The 27,885-nt window shown below is 36.5% G+C and overlaps 2 protein-coding genes and 1 long non-coding RNA gene across 4 annotated transcripts; 2 read left to right on the forward strand and 1 right to left on the reverse strand.

The window, feature by feature from the left end:
- Positions 1–1,576: 1,576 nt before the first annotated feature.
- Positions 1,577–9,349, reverse strand: LOC145597970 (hydroxyproline O-galactosyltransferase HPGT1-like). 2 transcript variants are annotated; one of them, XR_014103466.1, is made up of 13 exons: positions 8,966–9,349; positions 8,767–8,830; positions 7,651–7,700; positions 7,291–7,484; positions 7,123–7,186; positions 6,968–7,040; positions 6,529–6,652; positions 6,318–6,405; positions 6,166–6,216; positions 3,696–3,767; positions 3,427–3,539; positions 2,467–2,579; positions 1,577–1,772 (listed from the first exon to the last, which is right to left on the reverse strand). XR_014103466.1 is itself a non-coding variant. In XM_081654250.1 (12 exons), exons 1-12 carry the CDS (start codon positions 9,076–9,078, stop codon positions 2,557–2,559), a joined length of 1,029 nt encoding a protein of 342 aa, XP_081510376.1. In that variant the 5' UTR covers positions 9,079–9,349; the 3' UTR covers positions 1,932–2,556. The 2 variants fall into 2 exon arrangements, 1 of the variants encoding a protein (XP_081510376.1); XM_081654250.1 differs by lacking the exon at positions 1,577–1,772 and having other exon boundaries at positions 1,932–2,579.
- Positions 9,350–9,992: 643 nt separating this feature from the next.
- LOC145599433 (uncharacterized) lies at positions 9,993–10,887 on the forward strand. Its single transcript, XR_014103752.1, has 2 exons — positions 9,993–10,202; positions 10,638–10,887. It is a non-coding gene; the product is annotated as an uncharacterized LOC145599433 (long non-coding RNA).
- Positions 10,888–12,983: 2,096 nt separating this feature from the next.
- Positions 12,984–14,081, forward strand: LOC145596680 (uncharacterized). The gene has a single exon (XM_081652898.1). It carries the CDS (start codon positions 12,984–12,986, stop codon positions 14,079–14,081), a length of 1,098 nt encoding a protein of 365 aa, XP_081509024.1.
- Positions 14,082–27,885: the final 13,804 nt, after the last annotated feature.

The raw sequence follows: 27,885 nt of genomic DNA on the forward strand, positions 1-27,885 counted from the left end.
ATTCAGGGCCGTCTTTAGACATGTTTTTTCTCACACACGTAACAGGACCCCCCAAAATCAGGGCCCCATAATTTAAAAAAAATAAAAATTATATCCTTACAAATTCACCTTCTTCCTCGTAAAAGACCATCATTTTCAAACTAAAACCTAAAAATTCATCTTTGATTATGAAGATATATTTGTGGATTTTTCTTCAAAAAATATTAAAAGGATGACACTTTTTAAATAAAAAGTTTTTGTTTGTTGTTTTATTGAATTGCTATTAAACTTATTACTATGAATATTTAAGCTCTATAATAATCTGTAGTACTATACTCGAAAAAAAAAAGCTATTTTATAATAATAATATTTTTAACCTTTTAAAATAGTCCTCCAAAATTGAAGGGCCCAATTTTAAAAGTTAGAACAGGGCCACCAAATTGTCGGAGACTGCCGGTTTGACTACAAAGTAATTCATACCTAGACACGTTCGGTAAGCTAAATTTAAAATATCTAACTTCTAACAACCTGTTATGTCGAACACACTCTTAATTGCGCTCTTGTATCCACTACATAACAACCTTTCAATGCAATAATCGAAAATAACATTTTAAAAAAAAAAAAAGTACTCCCTAGCATGTATGCTGTATTTGAGTATTTCATACTCTTAGTGGAAAGTGCACATCAACAGAAAAGTCCCATGGTTTTTCTGATAATAGTAATTGGACCAAGTTTGTAAGGAATTAACATTACTCCATAATCCATATAGTTGTTCCCCTTGACAATAAACTAATAAGATGTCACATTCAATTTGATTATTTCCCAAGTAAAATGTAGCTTTCAACTTAATTAAATTAAGCGTAGTGCTTCCATCACCATACCAGTCCAAATTGAATTAGACACATCAGTTGCACGCATGCATGATCGTGCAAAACGGCATTCACCGCTTCTACAAACACCTACGAAGGAGCAAATTATTCCTCAACAACCAACCCCATTTCCTCTTTCCTTCGCTTTGCTCCCTGGTCGCCAAATTAAGATACGGAGTACAATATAATAATTTAATTTAGAATTCTGGTATATAGCTTATGGTAATGATATGGTTCTAACCACTGACCAGTGACCCGTGACAAGAGAACCCCTAGATCGATAAAGCTTGAAAAAGGCATGGCATTCTCTACGAACCCATATGTCTGTATGCTGATGAAAGGGATGGGCAAAACAAGCCCAAACTCGAGAGTGGGGGAAGACGAGAATTTTCTCTTAATAGTCCTAGTGGGGGAGTTGAACTCAAGACTAGAGTTGAGAATAGGCAGGCAACACCAGCCCACTGCTAGCCTGAACATCTTAGAGTATGCTATGTAACAAAAACATATCAAAATTGACACCAAGGATATCTCACTAATTTTTCCCTATTAAATGTTTTGAGGGACCCTAAAGGGACATTACAAGCCAGTCCATGTCGTGCTTTGGACTACAAACTCAAGAATGTCCTAGGTTTGGTTTGTTATGCACTCTTGGCACATAGCCCACCACAGCCAGGACCGATAGCGAGGTCAAGTAGTGACTAAAAAAAATAAAATAACATGCCTATCAATAGAATAAGCTAGCTTGGTGATAAACTGATAATGGAATTATCGTATAGAGAGGGGTTACTTTCAAAAATAGAAAATCCAAAATAAGTAAAATGACTTAAAACAAACCATGTCCAAGGAAAGACTCTCAGGAGTAGTTTGGTAGCTGGCTAATCAGCAAATGGCATCACAGAATCCAAATGCACCTAACTTGGTACACTGAAAAAGACCATTCAACAAATTAGTCATAAGAAGAGTGAGTTGCTGAAGCCTAATGCTGGAATCTTTTCTATTTTGACCTACCAGTTAAAAAATTAGGCACACAAGCAATAAGGGCGGTGGCAACACTTGTAATCCTATTTTGAGTGGTTCATAAACTGTTTAAAAATGATAGCTACCCAGCACAAAAATGTTCTGGATCAGGGCTAACAGTAATCGAAAACATAGTAAAATCTTTTTCTTCAGCTTATAGACTGTATCTTATGATCGACTGGTAACATCTTCTCAGTTGATCAGAAATTACAGTTCCAAGCAAGATAAAAAGTGAGCATTACAAGGGAGAACCTCAAATGAAGTTAAATGATCATGCATCTAATGGAGCAAAAAAAATTGCTGCATAGATTGATTTTTCAGTCCCACACTTAGCACAAATTACATTAACTGTAATGAATCTGATTTTTTTTTTTTTTTCTTGGGTGGGGAGGGGGTGGCTGTACTTGTCGTGTCAAAATTTGCTGTATGATACACGGTAAGGGAAAAGGACTACTTCCCTCCATGTGTGTAACCTTAACGGCCTGTATATCTAGCTGTGATCAATGTTGTTTCAGGGTCTGCGGTGACCTATTCTAAGAAACATAACTGACGAGCTGTTCACTGCTCTCGGGCTCTTAAGATATAGACAAATTCAACTTACAGTGGCAGCGATTGGTCATTCTCAATGTCAACCAAGGGCCTACACTGAGGGCCTGAGGCTAAAGAATGGTCTCCTGCTTGCCATGTAAAGTCAACCAGCTGCACATACAGCACCTGAAACCATTCAAAAACTTAGGTCAAACAAACCCTTCATTTAGCAAGGACTCTTCAGAAATGGAAAACAAAATTCTCTTCCAATTATGTCAACCATTCAAAGACTTATTGTCATGCTCATTAGCATAGAAACATAAATCAAAAATCCAATTTGATCCATTTATATTTATAAATAAATATAATTGAACTTCTAAAAACAGATTAAGGGTGTCTTCGGCACTAGCTTTAGAGTAGTCTTTTGTGGTTTCAGTGTTTGGCAATGTAGTGGTGGAGGTAGTGATTAGTTATAGAGGTAAAGCTTTTATCAGAAGCTATTAGCTTTCGATAAATAAAAGTAACTTTATCAAAAGATAAATTATCCATTTTCACATGACCACTCCTACTTTGAGTATCTACTTTCACTGTTTCACAGCTAACAATTAATCCCACAGCCATAAACTACTCCCACATCTATGTTTTCCCGAACAGGGCCCAACCAACCAATTACACAATACTGAAAGAATTTTCCCCTGTTCTAGGTGTGGAGTTTGTGTAAGTGAAACTGCATGTTTCAACAATCCTAAAACAGATAGAACAACATGCTAACAAGCACATTATTCAGATAGCACAACAGCAATAGCTGCCAAACAGATAGAATGTTTCTGACACCAGTTGATTTGCCTGCTCCAACATGACATTTCAAAAAGTATTAAACAACTTGGTCAAACCAATTTGAACATTACAAGAAGAACATGGCAAACACATTGCAAATCAGAACCATTCAATCAGTGTTAATTTCACAGAAGGGGAGGGTAGTCTCCACTCCTATCCCAATCTTTTCTTGGCGTGTTCAAAATTCACAATATACCTGATGACCAAGAAGAACAGCAAAGCTTTGCTTCATCAATGTGCTTCACATCCAGTCCAATAAACCAAGACCCAGCACTGATGTCATCGTGAGCAAAGGTTCGAAGGATGGACCTGCAAATCAATCAGAGGTTCCAAATTCAATTCACCTGACCAGCCCTTAGCGCACAAATGAGAGCTACACATGAATCTGTCTATAGCACATGAATCTGTCTATAACATGTCTTCATGTATGAATATGACTAAGGGAAAGGATGCAGCAAGGATAACCTATTTATTGATACAAACTGAGCCAATTCCTGTGATATGGCAAATATCTCTCCAGAAGCATGTCGAAAGTACCTGTCATACATAAATAGTTACTTTAGGCGAATTTAAACCGACGTCAACCAAATGGTGGCAAAATCAGTAACGAAGGTGTGTGTGTGTTGGGGGGGGGGGGGGGGGTCACTAATTTTTTGTCTAATGCTGCTTGGAAGCAACCAAATTGTTCAATTATAACTAATACTAGTATAAGTAGCATAATAGAAGGATTAGAAGCCTAAATCCAATTATGCCAGAATTTTTAATTCACTAGTTTCAGGTATAAGTGAATAAGGCCACTCAACTCTAATGATTCCTTCGCGGAATAAGCGAAAAGATGATTCACACTGAAGCAGCTGAACAAATAAACTTCAAACAAGAATGAATTCTCGGTTTTTAAAAGTGAAGCAGTAATTATCATTCAAATCATCAAATGTGTTCAGTAAATTAGTTTCTGATTATATCTTGGTAGATGAGTAGATCAACAAATTCATGGTGCTAGGTTTTTCTACTTTGGGTTTTAAAATCATGCTATTCAGCTCCTTGGAAGAATTGTGTACTTTAGAGGTACCATGTTATCCACATACACTATAACAATTATCACCATACTTGGATTCCTTGTATCCCTTTCCCAATTTCATGCCTCCCTTTTTAAATAGTTCTCAGCTTGGCAGCATCCCAAAAGCCATAAAGTAATACTGCATAGAACACTCATTTGCTCATAGCTCTAGCAATCACTGTCCTTAAGATTAAAGAATGTTGATGGTGACATCAGCATCAAGGATCCAGAAAGACTCTGAGCACGAGGCAAATTTAGCATCCAGTTTTTTCAAGTCATAACTTCCAAACATCTTCATACAGCTGGGCTGATACAATTGTGGCATGATACTATGGTTTATACGATATTATTCTTCTATTGCAGAGAATCTTTGTCTATAATGATCTTAAAATGTGAAGATTCACGATTCACCATATTTTGAGGTTTCGACTATGGATGACATAATGACAAAGTTTACACTAAAATCTTCCCTGTTAATCTAATTACAGATAAAACGGTGATTGCTAACATGCGATCATTCCTGCTATAGTTGCAAAGCATCTTCAATTAAGTTCTTGGTTCATTGTACTGATATCTTAACTTTTTTCACTCAACAAATTGTCGGAAAAACTTTAGGGATGGAGATTAAGTGAATTTATGAGGAGTGCGGAAAGGAGTGGGGCATCTTCAATAATTCAGGTAATATGCTAATTTCAAGCACCCAGGGCACATTATCTAAGCCACCAAGTCTCTTTGCATCTCAATCCATCTTGTTTCAACATATATTTCCCCCCTTTTGATGATCTAGCAGCAAATCTTAATAACAGTAAATTTACATGTACAAAGATAACACCCCAAACACCCCCATGCAACACATACACATGTAACCAGTTTGCATCACATCATAGGGTGTATCTTGTAAGTTGTAACAGTAACATCTTTTTATTTAATTTCTCTGATAGTGAACGTGGATGTGCACGTGCAGACTTTAAAATTAGAATATTGCAGACAGGAAATCGCTTTTGCCACTATGTTTGAACTCTAAATCGTCTAAGCAGTTGGTTAATTTTGCCACATTCCTAGAATAAAAATTTAAAATTAACATACCTTCAATCATTGGAACTTCTCAGTAAATTAAGGAGACATTGTAAAAGACCAGAACAAAAGTAGTCAAAGAAAAAACAGCAACATCAACATTAAAGCTCTTGTTCCTGGGACATAGCCCATAGGGGAAATTCAGATGTATCATGTATGTCAACATGTAGAAATGAATCAATACATACCGTACACTTGCTCCATGAATCAATATTATTTGATCAAAATATAAGTAGATTAAAGAAGAAAAGATCACCAAAGAGCCAAGGATGAACACACACACACACCACCCCCCCTCCCTTCATTCCCCAATGAGGCACTTAATTGTATTTTGAGTGCAATCTGAATAACCTTTAATCTTTCTCCTCTCAAAATTTTGCCCAAACTATATATATAGATTTTGAGAAAAACCATTTCCAGTTAAATTATTTCATACTCTGTCTGTAAAATACTTTAAATGGTTTCCTTATTAATAATCTGTGTTGGTACACGAACAGATTAAATGATTAAAATGTTTCACAATAATTATGTAATAAAGCCATTAAGAACAGGAAACAAAGCCAAGGAAAACAGGAATATTGTGGACTTCTGGTTTAATGCTAAGTTCTCGGATGAGAAAATAAGAAAGAATAACATGAATGTGCATAAATCATTTGCTTCATAATTATACACTTGACACCACGGGTAATATAAGCACAGGCCACAGAGCAAGCAACAAGCAAAAATTTCCTGAAACTATACACATAATTTCAAAAACATAGAAGGGGAGGGGGGGGGGGGGAGGTAAAAGGTAAATTAACTTACGATTTTCCATCACCAAATTTCCACCAATCTGGTTCATACCATTTATTACCCCTGGAAATTCATAGGTAATGTGTTTCAAAATATATAATTTACATAATGCAATGACAATAAAATATAAACTTCTCAGGTTTCAAAGTAAGGACTGCACTTACGGCTCAGAAAAAACTTCCCCTGACTTCATGCACCCAATATAAATACGAGGTTTATCCAAATTTGCAGAAAGAATTGCAGCGAGGCCATCTGCACGACAAAGCATGCAACTTAGGGATTGAGAAATTTCTCTTGAGATGAAAAGGTGTGAGATCATGTGTGCCAATCTACTTGTATTTACATGCCAGTCAAGAATCAGTTGGATATACAAACCTATTTTAACATAAACATCATCATTGACCTTGACATAGAACTCAGCCTCCAATGTTTCAGCGGCATGAGCAAAAAACAATTTTGTCTTCTTAGAAATCTCCTCTGGCACCTCTACATGATCATCCTGAAGTTGATACAAAAATAATTAATTACTTTATGCTAATCACATACAAGAACATGTCAGAACTCTTATACAAATATAATGGATGAATTTATTCACAGCAACAGTAGCTTAACACCAGCCAGAATTAAAAGAAAATGAGCATCGGAGCATTTCACACTTCAATGTAGTACGCCAACTCTCAGTCTACAGCTAAACAGTACAAAGACTATAAACAAGATCCTGCATTCCTACAGGGACACAGCTCATGATTGAACAAGCTAGATATCCATTTGAGACAAGATTAGGATAAAGAAAGATAGCAGATATTCAACATACAAGAATAATGAAATCGTTGGTCTGCCTGCTTTCAACATCAATATCTCTGTCCAAACTGTCTCCACGGTTTGCACTGCAAGATTGCTTATTTTCAATTGAAGTTTAAGGAAGCAGGAAAGAGAATTAACATAAATTCAAACCAACAGAACATAGACCTTCTTCCAATCACAAATCTTGGAACAATGCCCTTCTCATTCTCTAGCTTTTTCAATGCAGCTCCTGCACAGATGTAACTACAAATTACACCTTCCATTTAGAAAAAAACAAAGCGAATTGCTACATCAAACTTTAATAGTGTAGATTACAGAAAACAAATCCATTACCAGTAGACATCCATGCTTTTCGTATAGCATTTCTGTTCCTCCTCCGACCAAATTGTGTAGCAATTCCTATAACAGCTAAAAGCTTCTTCTTTTTAGCAGTAGCATCATTCCCTGTTGAGTATTTTGAAATAAACCCTCCTTTTTTAGCTGCAGCCAGTTCCATCTCGAGGGCTGACAGTTTCTTTTCCTGTTCTCTGCGAAAAATTATAAATTGACATCACAATAAGATTTCAAAAACACTGTAGACAAATTACCAGCAAGATATAATTTCAAAATTATACAATGACATCATAATAAGATTTCATAAACCAACACATGCAACCCCCCAGCCCCAACAGAGCAAGAGAGTAAATAACTTACCGGCAAGCTATTATTTTCAAAGTGTCATCAACCGATATAGCTGTCTGCCCCTGGGAGTGAAAATTTGTTGTCAAATTTCTTTGCACAAAGTACAGTTTAACACAATTTTCCAAATAGTGAAACATAAAGGACTCTAACTTTATACATGAATCAAAACAAAAACAACAGTCAGTAAACATCATTGCCCACCCCTTGTCTATGCAATTCCTCAAGAGACTAATGAACTTGAACGTGTAGAAACAATCTTCCACTACCCAAACTTCTCCAACACACAAAAAATATCCTTCACAATGGTTGAAGGCATCACGAAGAGATAATACCCACGCGTCAACTTCTAATGGAGGAAACTATTATGAGATTGAGGCACTTGATATGTCACACTATAGAGCTCAAAAGATATAGACAGTGCAATTAAAAAGGATATATATGTATAGTCTGATACTCATAAGTCATAACTTCATAAGTGACCTCTTCTCAAACTTTAATACGTCAGGTTTTTTTTTTTTTACGTTTCTTATGGACTATATACTCGTTATTATACTTCAACAGAAAAGTTGGACATTTTAAGCAATGACCACGAAACACCGCTATTCAAACAGATCCCAAATTTTGAACCACTTCCTCAATCCTTTTTAATCAAGCTCTATGTCGTACTTAGATCCTCTATACCACTATTCAAAAAAATTAACTTCGGTCCTGTATTTTTTTTACCTCACTTAGGCCATAATGTGTTTGACTTATTTTGACTTGTCAAAAAGCATATGATCAAATCAGAGGTAAAAAAAGGTAAGCAGACAAGTTCAGACAGATTTTTAGACAATTTAAACATACAAGGATTTTTTTTTTTTTTTTTTTTTTCTCTCAAACAAAAAAATTTTGTTCTGACAAAATAAGGTCTTATAATATCATATATATAATAGAGCACTAATCTTAGGCCTTATTAAGATCAGCTTATTCTAACTTATTTCAAAAAATAACTACCACCTTCACACAACAATTGTTCAAAAGAAATACAAGTAAAATATTAACCAAAAACGTTATAGATCAAAACATAATACACATTTGCAAAATTGCCAAATAAATGAACAAAAACCATAACAGATTATCAGTATATACCTTATCAGTCCTCATATCAAGTTCCTTAATCATATAAACTCGATTCTCCGCATCTTGCCACAATCTACCATTTTAAAAAAAAAATCAAAATCCAATTAAAAAAATTTTAAGCACATTATGAATGAATTTAAGATCACTGAAAACCACAAACAAAAAAACTAAAAAAATAAAACTGTAATTAAAAAATGTAGATTAATACCGGCCAGCGACGTAAAGGGAAGCCATAGTAGCAAACATAGCAAGCATAAGAGATGAAATTCGAGACCTAATTGGTGAACCAGTGAGCCGGTGACTTGATTCCCGACTTGGCATTGATTATTATTTTTTCTCTCTTTGAGTATTGGTTTGATTTTGCAGATTTGATTGAATTCTGGGCTTTCTAGGGTTTATCGATTGAATTGAATTTCTGGAGATTTGAAAATTCAATGTTTTGAGTAGAAGATTGGAGTATGGTGGAATTGGAGAAATGGAAGATGGATCATGAAATTTTCTCTCTTTTTTTTGAAGGAGGGATTACTTTCTGTGTTTCTGTTGTCAGCAACAACTTCAGCTGACTTGTTGGAGTTCATTTTACTCCACCTCTTACTTACGTATTTGAATGTTACCAAAAAAAAAAAAATCCTGTGTTTTTTCTTTTTTTCCAAAATTCAACTATTGTCCTACACTCCTACAGTCCTACTCTTGTTTATGAGTTTGACTTAGACTACACATTGTGCACAGATTTTTATATGTGATTAGGGTTGGTTTGGTGGTTTCGATTATCATCATACGTTTTACTCTATGTTAGGATCTATATGAATTAAGAATTTTAAATAAAGGATACAAAATAGCGTCATTGACTTGAATTAGACTAGGTACAAGCATTGATTATTTTTATTGATACAATAGACATGGGGAACAAGATGACATACTATATGTTGTGAGTTGTGATGTATAAATAAATATGAGTTGATTCAAGATTCAAACTTTCATACAAGGAACTACTACTAATGGCTACACCTAAGGATGGCAATGGATCTGGACCCAACCCGGATCCGTGAAACAGATCCGTTTTTTACGGATCTGGGTCCTCAAATTTTGGACCCGACGGATCCGGGTCGAATCTGGATCTTGCTAGAAAAAACGGATCTGGGTCCGGGTCTAATTCCTGGACCCGGACCCGGATCCGTGGATCCGTTTTATAAATTCATTAAAAAAAATAAAAAATCTAATGGTCACAACTTTCAACCAAAATACCCAAGTACCCAACCTTACCCACATATCAGAAAGACAAAACCCAAATTAACAAACCCTAACTTTCTCAATCTAATTTCCCTTCTCCAATCTCCACGACTCCAAACTCTTTATCAAAGCGGCGACGAACGAAACGAGGACCTTCAGATCGACGGCGAACCTTCTCCAATCACGAGCCTACCTCCGTTCAAAACTTCAGATCCGTAAGTCCAATACTCCCTTCTCTTTCTTTATTGTTTACCTTTTATGAGAAAATAAAGTAAGATAGTAGTAGTAAATTTTGTTTTTGATGTTTCTGTACAAAATTTTGTTTATTTGATGAATTTGTATCATGTTTATGTGCTGCGATTTTATGGGTTAATTTGTACAAGTTATTTTTTATTATTGCCTTTTCTATTTCTGTACATGTTTTTTTGTCTTCTCTAATTTGTAGCTGCGATTTTGTGTGTTTAATATGCATATATGCTGCAATTTTATGTGTAAATGTAATTTGTGTTAATTTGTTTGATTAATTTGTAATGTACTACTGTGAGGTAAATTATTGATATGGTAAGATTCATAAATTATTATTAAGACATACTTTGTAGAATTTAGTTTTTTGCCAATTACTAATTCTTCTCTTTGTTTCTTTATTCTAGGATGTTGATGGTGTTAGTACTTAGTAGTGATGAAGATTAGTCCTTTCCGGGAAGGATTTTGGATGTTCATATCGGATACATCACCATTTGTAACATCGTACATTCGTACTTTATTTAAATGCTAGCTTGTAATTTTTTTTCAAAGACAATATTTGTGTTACTTTGTATTTAGTTGTATAATCCTAATTTATGTATTAAACTCGGTTGAAATGCGTTTTTTATTACATTTGTTTCAAAAAATTAAGCAAAACATGTAGGACCCGTTTTGGACCCGGATCCGGACCCAGATCCGTAGATCCGTCGGATCTGGATCTGGGTCTTCATTTTCCAGACCCGACGGATCCGGGGCGGATCTGGATCCAAGGTTGAAAAACAGATCTGGATCCGGGTCCATCCAGACCCGGTCCAGATCCGACCTATTGCCATCCCTAGCTACACCAAAAGGTGGAACCGGAAGGAAAAATGTCAAAGAAAAATGATCTTGCCTACAAGAGTAGAATATTACGGAGTATATATAAGTATTTGACTTCCGGTCTAGTTCGATTAATTCGGTCCAATAAAATTCTAAGATTGATCTTTGACAAATTACTGATTATTACTCAATTCTATAGTGCGTACATTAATTATTTCTAAAACCATTAATTGCTCATTCTAAATTTTGGAAATTTATGGGACAAGCAACGCATAACTTACTACATAAGTACATAACGTATAGCATTAATGTTGGAAACTAATTCCAACGGTATTGATTATCGAAAATGATTTTTAATTATCATTTTGGATTACCCATATAGGTAAATGGTGGAAATCGGATGTTGAAGCCGTGATCAACTAAGCACTAAAATTTGGATTAGCACCCAATGTCTCAAATGCTCATACAAATAATGGACATCCTGGATCGATTAAGGGTTGTAAGTCTTGTAACGCACAAAGTAAGGAACAATAATATTCCTAATTATTAGTACTCACTTTTGTTACTACTCCGTATATTATAGACTGGTTATGTTATAATACTGTTGTCAGCAACAACTTCAACTGACTTCTTGGAGTTCATTTTACTCCACCTCTTATTTGAATGTTGCAAAAAAAAAAAAAAAAAAAAAAAAAAAAAAACAACAACAACTTTTTTTTTTCCAAAAATCAACTACTGTACTACTCTTGTTTATGAGTTTGACTTTGACTACACATTGTGCATAGATTTTAGATTTTAATATGTGATTAGGGTTTGTTTTGGTGGTTTCGATTATCATCATACGTCTTACTAGGGGTGAGCACGGGACGGGTACTCGTACCGTTAGTATTAACGGTTCGGGTATTCAATAACCAATTTCACTAAAAGTGATACCCATAAACGGTCTTACTCTATATTAGGATGTATATGATTTAAGAATTTTCAATAGAGGACACAAAATTGTGTTATTGACTATCGTTGATTTTTGATTGATAGTTTGATACAATATACATGGGGAACAATATGACATACTAGATGTTGTGACTTGTGAATTTGTGATGTATAAATAAATATGAATTGATTCAAGATTCAAATTTTCCTACAAGGAACTACTAATGGGCAATGGCTACACCAAAAGGTGGAAAAGGAAGGAAAATTTCAAAGAAAATCGATCTTGCCTTCGAGTAGAATATTACGGAGTATAAGGGCCTGTTCACTTCAGCTTAATTTCAGTTCAGTTCAGCTCTAATCAGTTCAATTTAGTCCAGTTCAGTTCAGTTCAACTCTAATCAGTTCAGTTCAGTTTAGCTCTAATCAGTTCAGTTCAGTTCAGCTCATAATTTCCTTCTCTCATAAAATATTCATTTTAGCTTAATTTCAGTTTAGTTCAGTTCAGCTCCAATCAATTCAGTTCAGTTCAGTTCAGCTTAGTTTAGTAAATGTGAACAGACTCTAAGTATTTGACGTCCGGTCTAGTTCGATTAATTCTGTCCAATAAAACTCTAAGATTGATCTTTGACAAATTGCTGATTATTACTCAATTCTATAGTGTGTATATTAATTATTCCTAAAACCATTAATTGCTCATTCTAAATTACCCATCATGAAACTTGAACAAAATTACAAACCAGGCATATACTGAGTATAACTTTTTCTCATGTATATTATTCAAATCTCACATTAATATACAAAGTATTTACAGTACAAACTAAACACTTACGGATGGAATACAAATACACTAAATTTCCAAATTTTAAATAAACAATACACTTTTATAATATACTAAATTTCTAACTATAAAAGCTATAGTTTCCTTTTATTTTTATTTTTGACATTGCATGCATGTATACATACATAGTAACTGAATTTGATAACGGAGAAAAACTCTCTCTAGAATGAGCGATAACCAGCATCATCCTAACTCTCAAGAAATGGTGGATCAATTGATTCGTTCAAACAAAAAACCAAAGAGGAAAATCACACATATAATCTTTAACAAAGAGGGGAATTCTGTTCCAAATCTGGGGAATTCAGATATGGATATTGAAAATGGGGAGATTTCCCAGAACCCTCGAGGGCAGATGCCAAAGCCCCCTACCTCTAATCCACAGCCTTTCCACCCGCCTCCTGCTATTGGGGAAAATTCAAGATCATTTAGGGACCTGTTGAGAGATACTCAACTAGCCTCTACTGCAGATTTGGGAAATCATATCGAAATTGAAGAAGATGATGTCTCTGATGATGATGAAGCCCCGGAAGGTGTCGAAGATAGTGAGAGGTGCCCTGTTATTCTCCTCACTAAAGAGGAGAAAAGGGCAATGCGAAAGCCCTGGAAAAATACTCTCATAATCCGTATGTTCGATGGAAGTCTTGATTACATGGGGTTGATGAAACGACTCAAAAGAAAATGGCAATTGAAGGGTGAATTGATTTTGACAGATATTGGCTGCAAGTACTTCATTGCTAGATTCTCTAATGTCGATGATTACAATTATGTTTTAACACAGGGCCCCTGGCTAATCGATGATAAGTATCTCACCATTCGAAAGTGGACTCCAAACTTCATTCCAGAAGAAGCATCTATTAATGTTCTCACTGCGTGGGTGCGTATTCCAAATCTCTCTGTAGAGTACTTCGATAAGGAGTTCTTGAGAAAGATTGGAGAAAAAATTGGGAAGGTGATTAGAGTTGACAGGTCTACGGCTTATGCAGAACGAGGTCAGTTCACAAGGCTAAGTGTTGAGATTGATCTCTCGAAGCCCCTGCTAGCTAAGTTTTGGCTGAAAGGGAAGATATGGAGGATACAATACGAGGGTATTAAGATGCTCTGTTATAAATGTGGGAAATTAGGCCATGTTGAAGACCAATGTGCATCAAGAATGCAAACTGATACGATGGTAATCGTTACTGTAAATGATCAATTGAATGATCATGGCAAACAGCACAATGCTCCCCCTGCCAAGCCTGAGGAAATTGATGATTATGGTGACTAGATGTTGGTCAAGAAACCGGGTCGGAAACGTAACCCGAAAGCGGATAAAGCTGGCCCGACCCATGGTAAAGAGGGTCAAAATTCAAATAAGGAAATTATTAACAATATTTCCAAAAGTCAAGCTAAATCACCGGGAGGGATTGAAGGGATTAATTCCAGTTTCGAAGTACTTGCTGCCCAAGATGAAGCCGAAAATATTGCCTTCGAGGATTCTTTTTCAAAAGATATTTTTTCGAAAGTAATTAATTTGGGATCCGGAGATACTAGGAAAGATTTGGAGTCATCTCTACCAATTACTAATGAGGTGAATATCCCTACAATTAATTTAGGGGATAACTCTCAAAGTTGTTTTGGTAATTATCCTAAGTCTAATTCCTTCAATTTAGGAAAAAAGAATCAGGATAAAAGTTTGGGAAATAAATCTAATAATAAAAAAAATACTATCCTAAAGCTCCCAGTAAAGCCACGCAAGAGTTTAGACCTCTTGCCCCAATTACCAATTTAGCTAATTCAAAAGATTCTACTCAACCTTTTATTTCCAAAAATAGAGAAGGAAAGGAAAATTTCAACACTGATACTTTGAAAGACGTGAACCAGAAGGAAAAAGAAGTGATTCCAGAGGTTGTAGATGTAGTATCACAAGATGAATCAACAAAGGAGCTCACTCATGTTTCCCCCACCATCGGATGTTGTTCAATTGATGATCCCGACGGACAAAATTTTATGCGTCGCTCAACCGATGGAGACACCATATTTGGGCATAACCGACCCCCCGACGAATGTTATGGAGGTGAGGATCGAGTCATGGATGGAACCGATTCCGGAGCCAATGGAATTGGTAGTGACATTGAAGATTGCCAATGAGATAGGTCGTCTGATGAGACTTATCTCTAGTGCTTATGTAAGTTCTTTACCCTCTATACCGTTATTAATGGAAGACACTATTCCTAATTTAGCTCCAAATTCCCAATCTATTTCATGTCTAGTGTGGAATGTTCAAGGGGCAGGGAGTCGTGCATTTATTAGTGCACTTAGAGAAGTTGTTAGGAACCATAAACCTAATGTTCTTACTTTAGTTGAAACTCACATGGGGGGTCAACAAGCAGAGCGCATTTCTAACATCCTAGGCTATGCGGGACATACAAGGGTTGATTCACAAGGCTTCAGTGGTGGGATTTGGGTCTATTGGAAACCAGACTTGGTTACGGTCGAGCCAATTCATCAACATAATCAGTTTATTACTATGAATATCCGAAGGGTGGGTGAGGAACCTTGGTATTTTACGGCTGTTTACGCAAGCCCGGATCCTGTGAAGCGTAGTGACTTATGGCGTGAGTTGAAAGATTTTGCAAGCACTCATAATAAACCTTGGATGGTAGCAGGTGATTTTAATTATACTCGTTTTGCCCATGAACGTAGTTCAAGTTGCTCCGAAACTACTAGGCGAACTGCAAGGTTCAACGAATGGGTTGAAGATATGGATTTTTTGGAGATAGAATTTAGTGGTCTAAACCACACTTGGGCTAGAGGTAACACCATTGAGACACATACAAGTGCTAGACTCGACAGAGCTTTATGTAATGCCGAGTGGAGCCTTCGTTTTGCTAATGCTTCTGCCAAAAATCTCCCTGCTGTACAATCGGATCATTGCCCGATTTTGATCTCTCCTAATGGGTTTGCCCCTATTTCATCAATAAATAAACCGTTCAAGTTTCAGGCAGCCTGGATGACGCATGATAACTTCCGTGATTTTCTGGTCTCGAAATGGGATAAAAGCAGTCCTCCTGTTCCTTTATTACAAAAGGTTGGAGGTGATTTACAGGAATGGAACAAAGACGTTTTTCATAATATTTTTAAGAAAAAACGAAACTTGCTTGCGAGGATTATGGGTGTCCAAAAATGTTTAGCTGAGCAAAAATCAAGAGATCTTATAAAACTAGAAGCAAAGCTACAGAAGGAGTTGGATGATGTCCTTGAACAAGAAGAGTTGCTTTGGTACCAAAAATCGAGGGTGGAGTGGATTAGGGACGGTGACTGTAACACATCTTACTTCCACCTTAGCACTATAGCGCGACATTGGAGGAACAATGTGACTGCTATCAAGGACACTGTGAGTGGAGAATAGGTTTATGAAAAGGAACAAGTGCAACAAAATATTGTTTCCTATTTCCAGAAATTATTTGAGGCCGATGAACATGAGACACTCGGCCTGCTGCCCACTGGTGTATTTCCCGAGTTCACCACGAGGGATTGGGATATGCTTTCTAGGCCCTTTGCTAAATGTGAGATTGAGAAAGTAGTGTTTGAAATGGGTGCGATGAAAGCCCCGGGTCCGGATGGCTTCCAAGCTTTATTTTTTCAAAAACATTGGGACTTGGTGGGGGAGAATGTTTATAAGGTTGCCCTTGATGCATTGAGTGGGAAAGGTTTACCGGAAAATTTAAATGATACTTTTATTGTTCTTATTCCAAAAGTTGATAATCCGGAGGTTCCTACACAATTTCGCCCGATTAGCCTATGTAATGTGACTTACAAGATAATTACAAAGGCTATTGTTAATAGAATTAAGCCGATGATGCCTCATTTAACCTCTTGTACTCAAACTAGTTTTGTGCCGGGAAGACAAATTACGGATAATATAGTTATTGTCCAAGAAGTCATTCATAGTATGCGTCATAAGCAAGGTGGCAAAGGACTTATGGCAATTAAAATTGACTTTGAAAAGGCCTATGATCGGTTGCGGTGGGATTTTATACAAGACACCCTCTATAAAATTCTTTTTCCACCTCTAATGATTGAGCTCATAATGGAGTGTATCACAACTTCGTCGATGAATGTTTTATGGAATGGTGAGCCTACCCAAGCTTTTAAACCGGGACGTGGAATCCGTCAAGGTGACCCTTTATCTCCCTATATTTTTGTTTTATGTATGGAGAGATTAAATCAGTTGATTGAAGAATCGATTATTGAGAATCGATGGAAACCAATATATGCTAGTAGGAATGGTCCTAAATTGTCAAATCTTTGTTTTGCCGATGATATTATTTTCTTTGCCGAAGCTACAGTAGAACAAGCCGTGGTGATACAAGAGTGTCTTGCACGGTTTTGTAGTGCCTCGGGACAGAAGGTTAACTACTCAAAGTCGAGAGTTTATTTTTCTCAAAATATGCGTACGGAAAATATTACTGAAATTTTTCATGCCTTGGGCATTGATGAAACTGATGATCTGGGAACATATCTTGGTATGCCTACCCTTACTAGTAGGGTTACCCGGGATACGTTTGCATATTTATGTGAGAAAATTGATCGAAGACTTGCGGGGTGGAAGTCAAAGTACATTTCTTTAGCAGGGAGGATTACTCTAGCAAAGTCGACCTTCACCACGATGAGCTCTTATGCGATGCAAACAGCAAAAATCCCTAAAACTATTTGTGATGAGATAGACAAAAAAGTGAGGCGTTTTATTTGGGGAGGTGATGATGAACATAGAAAAATTCATTTAATTTCTTGGGAATTTTTACAAAAATCGAAGGAAAATGGTGGTTTGGGGATTAGAACTTCTCGTCAAGCAAATGCAGCTTTTTTAACAAAGCTTGGTTGGCGTGTTCTAACTGAACCAAATGCATTATGGGCTCGTGTGCTAAGGGCAAAATATTTTAAAGGGAGGTGTGATGTTGATATGTTCGAATCGAAGGCTAATATGTCAAATGTATGGCGTGGGATGACTGAAAATTCGAAGATTATTGCAGCAGGGGCTAGAGTAGCAGTTGGAAATGGTTCGACCACCCTTTTTTAGGATCACAATTGGGCTTCACCAAGCCCCCTCCGAGCTGCTGCCCTAGCTAGCATTCCAGACCATCTAGATGGAGCTACGTTTGAGGAATTATGGGATGAAGAATTAGGGTGGAAATGGGAGGAATTTGCGGATTTACTTCCTTCTGAGACTCTTCGAATGACAGAAGCTCATGCTTTGCGTAAGGATAATGAGGTAGGGGACTTGCTTTACTGGGGTAGTGGCCCCAAGGGGAAGTTCTCTATTAAATCTGCTATGAGGATCATAAGGCGTGACGATGATATTGGTGATGATGGAACATGGAGTTTAATCTGGAAGCTTAAGGTTCAACAACGTGCCAAGGTTTTTCTATGGCTTGCAATGCATGATAGGATCATGACAAATGCGAATAGGCTCAAGAGAAATCTCACCAACAACCCTTGGTGCAGGACTTGTAATAATTTTGAGGAAAAAACCTTACACGTTTTAAGGGAATGCAAGGCTGCCAGAGAGGTATGGCGTCAAGTTGGGGGTCCAGCAACTGCTCCGAGTTTTCATCAAGGTTCTTTGCAGCAATGGATTGGTCGTAACATTAAAATTCAAGCTAGGAGTGACCATTCACCTGAGATATGGCCGACTTATTTTTCTATAACTGTGTGGTGGATTTGGAAATGGAGGAATAATGTGGCCTTCGATAAACCGCAAGAGATACCTATTGACATTGGGCAATTTCTTCTTGCACGCTTTGAGGAAGTGTGGAGAGTACTAGGGGATGATATGAACTCAACGAACCAGCCTTTAAGAAGAAGGGTGGAGACTCTAGTGCGTTGGTTAGCTCTACCAGTTGGCTGGCTAGCCTTGAATACAGATGGAGCAGCGAGGGGAACGCCAGGTCCAGCAGGAGGGGGTGGTTTAATTCGAGACTCCATAGGAAGATTGGTGTATGCCTTTGCATTGAAAATTGGCTCGTGCAATTCTTTCTTAGCTGAACTTAAAGCTATAGAGTATGGACTAGAAATGGCAGAGCGTATGCGTGTGACAAAGATCCAAGTGCAAATGGACAGTCAACTAGCTGTCGAAGCACTCACAAGAGAAGATACTCATCGAGGCCAAGGTTACCACATCATAAGACATTGCAAGCAGATCATAGATGGAAACAATTGTCAAGTGCAAATAATTCATATCTACCGTGAAGCAAATCGAGCAGCTGACTGGCTCGCGAATCAAGGGGTCACCCAGAACAACACCATCGAGTTGATTCAATTCCCTCCTATAGAATTAGGATGTATTTTACATGATGATGTTGTTGGTGTGGCTTTGCCACGTTTAGTTCCTGCTTAGTTTTTATTGTTTTTTCTCGGGGCTTTACCCCTCGTTTGCATCAAAAAAAAAAACATAGTAACTAATTTGGTGTAGTTTACAAGAAAAATGATCGTTATTAGTTACATTAACTAGCTAATTAAAGTGTTATTTACAAAATCTAGCCAATTTTATCAGTTTAGTTACTTTATTTAATTTAATTTCTTTCATTTTACCAACTAAGAAATAAAGACATCTTAGCAATAATCGGTAGCAATGTAACTACTATATGTACCACCTTTCTTCAATTTATTCCCACACCCCCATAATCATTTATAAAAAGCTTGGGTTTAGCTTTGCTAGATATACCAAAAAACATTATCAATTTTTCATTTGTATGAGCACATAGCTTAAACTAGAGGTTGAGAAAAATGGCAAGTTGGAGGGAGCTGAAAGGGGTGACAATAATAGTGTTGGTTGCTTGCTTATTGCCGGTATTATTGGTTGAATGTTGAGATTGTCACTACAAGTTTTATGTAAGAACTTGAATTTTTGTTTTTATACTTTTTACATGCATGTTATGGTTATACGGATAGATCAACTTTCATAGACTCACACATGTAACACAAATATCATAATTCTACCAAATAAGTAATCTTTTGTAACAATTACCTCCATGTAACTTTTCTCTTCATCCTAATTACCTAAATACCTAACATTCAATCTAACACTTACATCACACATCAATCACAAGGTAAATTCTAAATAATCAACAAACAAATCAACAAAGCACACACATGGTGCTGACTCACGAAGAAACCAAGACACGTTATGTTAGATTCAAACATAAAGAAGCAAGGGCATTTCTGGAAAAAAAAAAGAAACAAGGGCAAAACTGGAATATATCTTCCAGACAGTAACACATATTCTGGGTTGAAGATAAGGTAAGTAAAAAAATAAAATTGGACATACTATCTGAATAGTGAGCTGTAAAGAATAGAACAACATAGTAGCAGAAAGTATAAATTGCCCAAAATTCCCCTCTCCATTGAAGAGAGTGTTTCCAAAACTTTGACAAAAATGGAAAAATTAGATAAGCTACATTTTGCAATTGCTTTTACTTTTTCCAAAATTAAATTAAATTCTCTCTACACTTCTCTATGTCTTCACTCCTATTCTCCTCTTTGTTTCTCACTCTTCTCAGTTCTCACTCGTATTCTGTTTCTTCCTCTTCTCAATTCTCATCCATCAAATTTCAGATTTTCCATCCACAAAAAACGTAAGAAACAAGAGAAGGGTTTGAATTGAAGATCTTCATTCATCACAAATTTTCAGCTTACACGAAATCGACCGTTATCGGAATTTCAACCGTCCGATCGAGCTGAAAATCGGTCAGATTGTTGGAGACACCTAGATCTTCACATTCAACGGTTGGATCGTTCGTTTGAGCAAATTAACGCCATTATTCTCTCTCTGATAATCTGAGTTTAAAAATGTTATCAAGTACGAGTACCATATTTTCTAATATCATCATCTTGATGATCATACCAACTTGTATATCGACGAATTCGGGTGTCGATGAAAGCGGGGGCGGTGATCAACCGCGGAGGTATTGTGCGAGTATATGGACGAATAAATATGCGTGCACGGCATACATATCAAAGTATTGCAGCAGAAATCTAAATGCAGTAATAGAAATGACAAAGAGGATTTATGGCCTTCATCGCTCTATCCGCAGATTCCGAGCTTAGGCAAAACTAGAACTACTCCATTAAAGAAGCTGAAGAAAGCTTCAATGTTTAGAGAGAGAAACTCTTACAGAGAATTTGAGGAAAGAGAAAGAGAAAGAGCAAAATGTGTGAATGAACTAATAGAAGGCTTTAGGAGCCTATTTATTACAACAATTAAAAGCTCAACTAATTAGAAGTTTGTTATAACAGAAAAATGATGACAGCTGTAGAATTTGTTATGCATGTGCTGACGTGTCCTGTGACTCATCTTCAATACTCTCAACAGTCCCCCTCAAACTTGGCATGGTGTTGATCATACCAAGTTTGGATAACAATTCATTGAACTGATGTGAAGGTAGAACCTTTGTAAACACATCTGCAATTTGAGAAGTTGTTGGAAGATAGGTGATTTGCAGCAGACCTTCTAAGACTTTGTCTCTTGTAAAATGCACATCAATTTCAATTTGCTTAGTCCTTTCATGATGCACAGGGTTCTTAGCAATGTGAATAACACTCTGATTATCACAGTGCAAAGTAACTGGCTTGAGATTTCAACACCCAATTCTTCAAGTAATCTGATTAGCCAAGCCACTTCCCCTGATGCTGATGACATTGCTCTGTACTTTGAGACAGTGCTTTGTTTCTTTGACTTCCAACTTATTGGAGATTTTCCAAGTAACATAACATACCCTGAGATGGATCTTCTACTATCCATACATGCACCCCAGTCTGAGTCAGAATATGCTTGGAGAATTAACTTTTCTGCACTATTTAACAAAATACCTTGTCCAACTGTTGCCTGAACATTTCTCAGAGTATGAGTAAGAGCTTTGTAGTGTGGCACTCTAGGTTCCTGCAGAAATTGACTCAAATGCTGCACAGTATAGGATAGGTCTGGTCTTGTATGAGTTAGAAAGTTTAACTTCCCAATTAGGCACCTGTACTTACTAGGATCATCATACAACTCTCCCTCATCTGCCTGTAACTTCAGATTTACAGGTAATGGAGTTAATGTTCCTTTACCACTCTGCAAATCTGCATCCTTTAATAATTCTCCAGTAAACTTTCTTTGTGTCATGCATATACCTTGATCAAGATATCCTATCTCAATCCCAAGAAAATAACTAAGCCTTCCCAAATCTTTAATGCTGAATACAGAATCCAGATGAAGTTTCAAGGAAATTATCTCTTGTTCATCATTCCCAGTGAGCACAATATCATCCACATACACAACAAGGATAGTAACCAGATTACCTTTGCTTTTAATAAACAAAGAGTAATCATTCTTAGACTGAACATAGTGTTTACCCTTTAACTCCCCCACTAACTTGGCATACCATTGTCTAGAGGCTTGTTTCAAGCCATACAATGATTTGACAAGTTTGCAAACCTTGTTGTGGGGATTAGAATAACCCTCAGGAGGCAACATATACACATCTTCATTGAAGTCACCATGCAAGAAAGCATTGTTGATGTCCAATTGGTGTAATTTCCAACCCTTATTTGCAGCAATAGCCAATAAAGATCTAATAGTAGCCATTTTCACCACTGGAGAAAAAGTCTCATCATAGTCAATCCCCCACTTTTGATTATACCCTTTAGCCACCAATCTGGCCTTAAATCTTTCTATAGTACCATCAGCTCTCAACTTGATTTTAAAAACCCATTTACTGCCTATAGGTTTCTTTCCAACTGGTAAATTCACCATAATCCATGTACCAGTCTTTTCCAGAGCAGAAAGCTCTTTATTCATAGCCTCTACCCATCTAGGATCCTTAACAGCCTCAGAATAAGAAGCAGGTTCAGTGAGGTTATGAACAGTAGCAGTTAACCATGATGAGAAGAAGGAAGACAGTCAAATTCCACTAAGCCACACCAGTGAGTAAAAGATTATGAAGTGTCAACCATGTTACAGATGAAATTGTCAAATTTGGAAGGAAATTTGACAGGTCTGGTGCTTTTTCTGGTGGTGGAAATATCAAATAGATTGGAGGAAGAAGAAGAATGTGAATCAGAAGGAGAAGAGGAAGAAGAAGAAGAAGGAGAAGAAGGAAGTGACTGTGAAATTGATGGATGACTGACAAGAGAATTTGATGAATCACTAGGGATAGAAATATCTGGTTGTCTGAAAATAGGTGGTACAGAATCATAATTGAAAGGAGGTAAATCAGTAGCTTCAGGTAAGAAAAACCTATGATGCTCAGTTTGTGTGTCAGAAACATGAAAGGGAAAGTGTTGTTCATGAAAGTCTACATCCCTAGAAACATGAATTCTGAAATTATCCATGTTCAAAACCTTATATCCCTTTTTACCAGTAGAATACCCAAGGAAAACATGAGGGGTTGCTCTTGGTTCAAATTTGGTTCTATTTTGCTTAGGAGTGGATACATAACATAGGCAACCAAATACCCTAAGATGGGAAAGAATAGGTGGTTTTTGAAAGAGTTTCTCATAAGGAGATGTATTTCCAAGAACATGAAGAGGCATTCTATTGATTAAATGAGTAGCACAAAGCACACATTCTCCCCAAAATTGAATAGGTAACTTGGCTTGAAAAAACAATGCCCTAGCAGTTTCCAAAAGGTGTTTATGCTTTCTCTCAACTACCCCATTTTGCTGAGGTGTATCAACATAACTCCTTTGATGCAAAATTCCTTTACTTGCATAGAAAATTTTTAACTCTCCTTCACACAATTCAGGAGCATTATCACTTCTCACACCCTTAACTACAGTTCCAAATTGTGTTTCAACAAATTTCACAAAATTCACAAAGATAGGAACAACATCAGACTTAAGATGCATTAAAAATATCCATGTCATTCTGCTGTAATCATCAACTATAGTAAGGAAAAGTTTACAGCCATTATGAGTAGGGTCAGGATTAGGGCCCCATACATCCAAATGTAACAACTCAAAAGGACTAGTAGTCTTAATGAAACTGACAGGAAAAGAATTCCTAGTCTGTCTGGCACAGATTTGACAAAAACTGTCTAGACTATAGTCTTTATTACATATATCATCAACTATGTAATGTAACCTATTGACAGGAATGTGCCCCAGTCTAAGATGCCAAAGCTTGATTTTATTTTGATCCTTGGAAGGTGTAGAACTCCCATTTGCATTAGCTACAAGAGAGCTGGAAGTAGACTTAGGATGTATAACTGTGTCATCTAGGCAGTAAAGACCATGCTTAAGTTTACCAAGAAGCAGTGGCTTCATTGAAGAGCCCTGAATATAACACTCATCATCAGTAAAGGCTGCATGACAAGATAAATCCTTACACAGTTTAGGTATAGAGATCAGATTATACCTAAAGTCTGGTACATGCAAAACATTCCTCAAAATTAAATGTTCATTCAAGCATATTATACCAAAGTGTGTGACCTTAACTTTCTTGCCATTAGGTATGGTTATGTAATTATCAACACCATTATAGACTTCTAAAGAATCAAATAATGTGTTATCAAAGCACATATGATCAGTAGCACCACTGTCAAGAACCCATTGCACATTATTAAAGGAAGTGAAACAGAATTTACCTGCCACATGAGCAGATTTGCTTCCTTGAGCACCATCAGAAGATCCAGAACTCTGACCATTAGTCTTTTGATTCAATTGATACTGCAAGAACTCTTGATATTGATCAGCAGGGAGAGAGATAGTGTTCTGATCATCCTCAGATTCTTCATAAGAATCGAACTCAACATTAGCTGCCAACCTCTTGCCTTTGTCAACATAGCCTGGATTACCATTCAGCTTGTAGCATCTTTGCATGCTATGACCAGGTATCTTGCAATGGTCGCAATAGTAATTAACTCTCCTTTGAGGTTGATCTTTTCCTCTATTATTCTGGAAATTCTGCTTGTATCTGTCTTGACCATAAAACCTTCTATTATTGTGAGCTGTAAAAGCTAAAACCTCAGGAGTAGTAGTAGCTGTGGTCTGATATAGTTGCTTATGTTTCTCTTCTTGCATAAGTAGCCTGTAAGCATGAGAAATGCTTGGAAGAGGATTCATAATCAGGATGCTGCCTCTAAAAATTTCATAGCCATCATTGAGCTTCATCAGAAATTCCACAAGTCTTCTGTCCTGTTGTGACTTAAGTAACCTTTGAGTAATATTGCAGGTGCAATTAGAGCAATTACAAACAATAATTGGATCCACTGAGTCCAACTGATCCCAGAGCATTTTGATTCTGGTATAATAACCAGAAACTGAATCCTGTCCCTGTTTGATCTCATGAAGTGCTTGCTGTAAAGAGAATAACAAAGCACCAGAGGATTGTCCAAACCTCTCCTCCAAATTCAGCCAAATTTCCCTTGCTGTACCAAAGTACAGAACACTACGAGCAATATCTTGCTCAAGAACTCCAAGCAACCAAGAGATAATCATATTATTGCATCTATCCCAAGCCTGATGAGCATCATCAGTAGCAGCAGGTTTGATAAGGCTTCCATCAACAAAACCGAGTTTATTTTTAGCAGACAAGCTAATCAACATAGATCGTTTCCAATCTCCATAAGAATTTCCATCAAACTTGAAATTGACAAGTTTCTGACCAGGATTGTCAGAAGGATGAAGATAATACGGAGAAGTAGGGTTTTGAGAAGGATCGATCGGTGTTCCCATGATTAAGAACAAAGAACTTCAAGAAAATCAAATTGAAGAAGAATACGATTGAACAAATCGCAAAAAACAGAGATACGATCAAGCAACAAGCAGAATAACTCCAGAATTTGAACAAAATCAACGAATAGAACAGCAGACCACAAATCTGAACGAATTTCGAACAAAATCGAACGAAGAATCGAGCAAAATCAAGACTAATTGCAGAAAAATCGAGAGAAATCGAACGAAGAACGAATACCTCAAGCTGAAGAACTATGAACTGAAATAATGCGAAACGATCGAACAAACTTCTTCAAGATCGCAACCACCAAGCTCTAATACCATATCAAAGTATTGCAGCAGAAATCTAAATGCAGTAATAGAAATGACAAAGAGGATTTATGGCCTTCATCGCTCTATCCGTAGATTCCGAGCTTAGGCAAAACTAAAACTACTCCATTGAAGAAGCTGAAGAAAGCTTCAATGTTTAGAGAGAGAAACTCTTACAGAGAATTTGAGGAAAGAGAAAGAGAAAGAGCAAAATGTGTGAATGAACTAACAGAAGGCTTTAGGAGCCTATTTATTACAACAATTAAAAGCTCAACTAATTAGAAGTTTGTTATAACAGAAAAATGATGACAGCTGTAGAATTTGTTATGCATGTGCTGACGTGTCCTGTGACTCATCTTCAATACTCTCAACAATACAAATGCCGGCGCCTACCGGAGGAACTTGCTGGTGTTATGAGGATGGTCATTACATTTGCAGCTATCATAGTGAAGAAGAGTGCATCAAGGATTTCAGGACTGGATGTAAACTTCATCCTACTCTTTATCGATATATTTTTATCTTTGTTTTAATTTTAACTGTTTTTGGGTTTGGTTTATTGTTTTATTGTTTATTTTCGGACCCCGCAAAAACATGTGAGAACAAATAAAATAAAAAGAGTTTGTTCGTGTTTAGAGGAGGATATTAGGGCGTGGCTTTGCCTCTCTTAGTCCCTCTGTAGGAGTTTCCTTTGTTTTGTTTTAGTAGTGTTACTGTGTTAGTAGTCTTTATTTTCTTTTTTCTTGTATTTGGTCTTTGTACTCTATTATGAATAAAATAAAAAAAAAGATTTGTATTGTTGCTGTACTTAGATTAGACCTTTCTTTTAAAAAAACATGTGAACAAGTAAAAAAGGATCTAGTCTGGAAAATTTTGTGCCACATTATCATGATAAGTGTGTCTTTCTTTTTATAATGACTCTTTCCAAAAGAAGTTTTAATTTATTGATTTGATTAAAAGCTTTAGTGAATGTCTTAGGGAGGTGTATATGGTCATATCGTGAATTAAAATTGACTTGGATAGCAGATGTATAATTGTTGGATTGCTTGCTTTTGACCTAAGAAGAGTATTTTTGAGGATGAATTATCAATTTTTGGCTAAACCTTAGGTTGAAAATTCTATAATTTGTTGTCACAAAAGGTTTTATGTAGTTCATTTCACTAAATACTATAAACAATATCCTATCAAAAATCAAATAGAAAAAATAGCAAAAGTTTTGGAATAAGACAGTTTTGTAATTAAATCTATTTAACCATGAAAAAAATACAATGGAGAGAAGTTGGTGATTCGACGAGTCCAACCTTAATTGCAAATTTCGAGCATTACATTATAAAATATCTAATACAATATGCGGGTTTAAAAACTATTCGATGCTATGTAGTTTATACTTTCAAATCAAACACATATTTATTAGTGTGCAATATACGAGTTTGAAAACTACTCGGTACTATGTAGTTTATATTTTCAAATAAACAAACACATTTTTCAGTGTGCAATCAATTACAATTAGCTTGTACGCCGTACATAAATACAGTACATAGATAAACAAAATATGTTAACTATCCACTACTGTACTTCTTATAAAATACCACCGGTTGTGTTTGTAAAAATTCTGGGCGAAGAGAGAGGAAGTTCATGTGAAATCCTATATATTTAACCTAGAGGTGATCAAAGTTGGCATGACCGATTTTGGGCAGGTTTTTATGGCCCGGACCGAAAATTTATTTTTTTTGGTTGGCGTGTTTATTTGGGAATGTGTTTTTATGCTTTTTTTAGTTGATTTTTTTTTTACCGGGAGCCCAACCATTTTAATTTGGGCACAAAAATTCCAAACCGAGAAGTGGACTGATTTTAATACTTCGCCCGGCCTGGCCGGGCCCAACCCAGCCCAGCCCAGCCCGTCCAATGATCCCTCTTATTTAACCGCTTTATATTTAACCGCCTATCAGATGACAACAGTAGTAAACAACAACAATCTCGTGAATATTCCCTAATTTGCCAGCTCACACATTAATGTGAAATTAACCCTTATTTAATTGTTTTGTGATCTCTTTCCAAATTTTCTTATC

The sequence above is a fragment of the Chenopodium album genome, chromosome 20 (genome assembly GCF_948465745.1).
Source record: "Chenopodium album chromosome 20, dcCheAlbu1.1, whole genome shotgun sequence".
Classification (NCBI taxonomy): Eukaryota; Viridiplantae; Streptophyta; class Magnoliopsida; order Caryophyllales; family Amaranthaceae; genus Chenopodium; species Chenopodium album.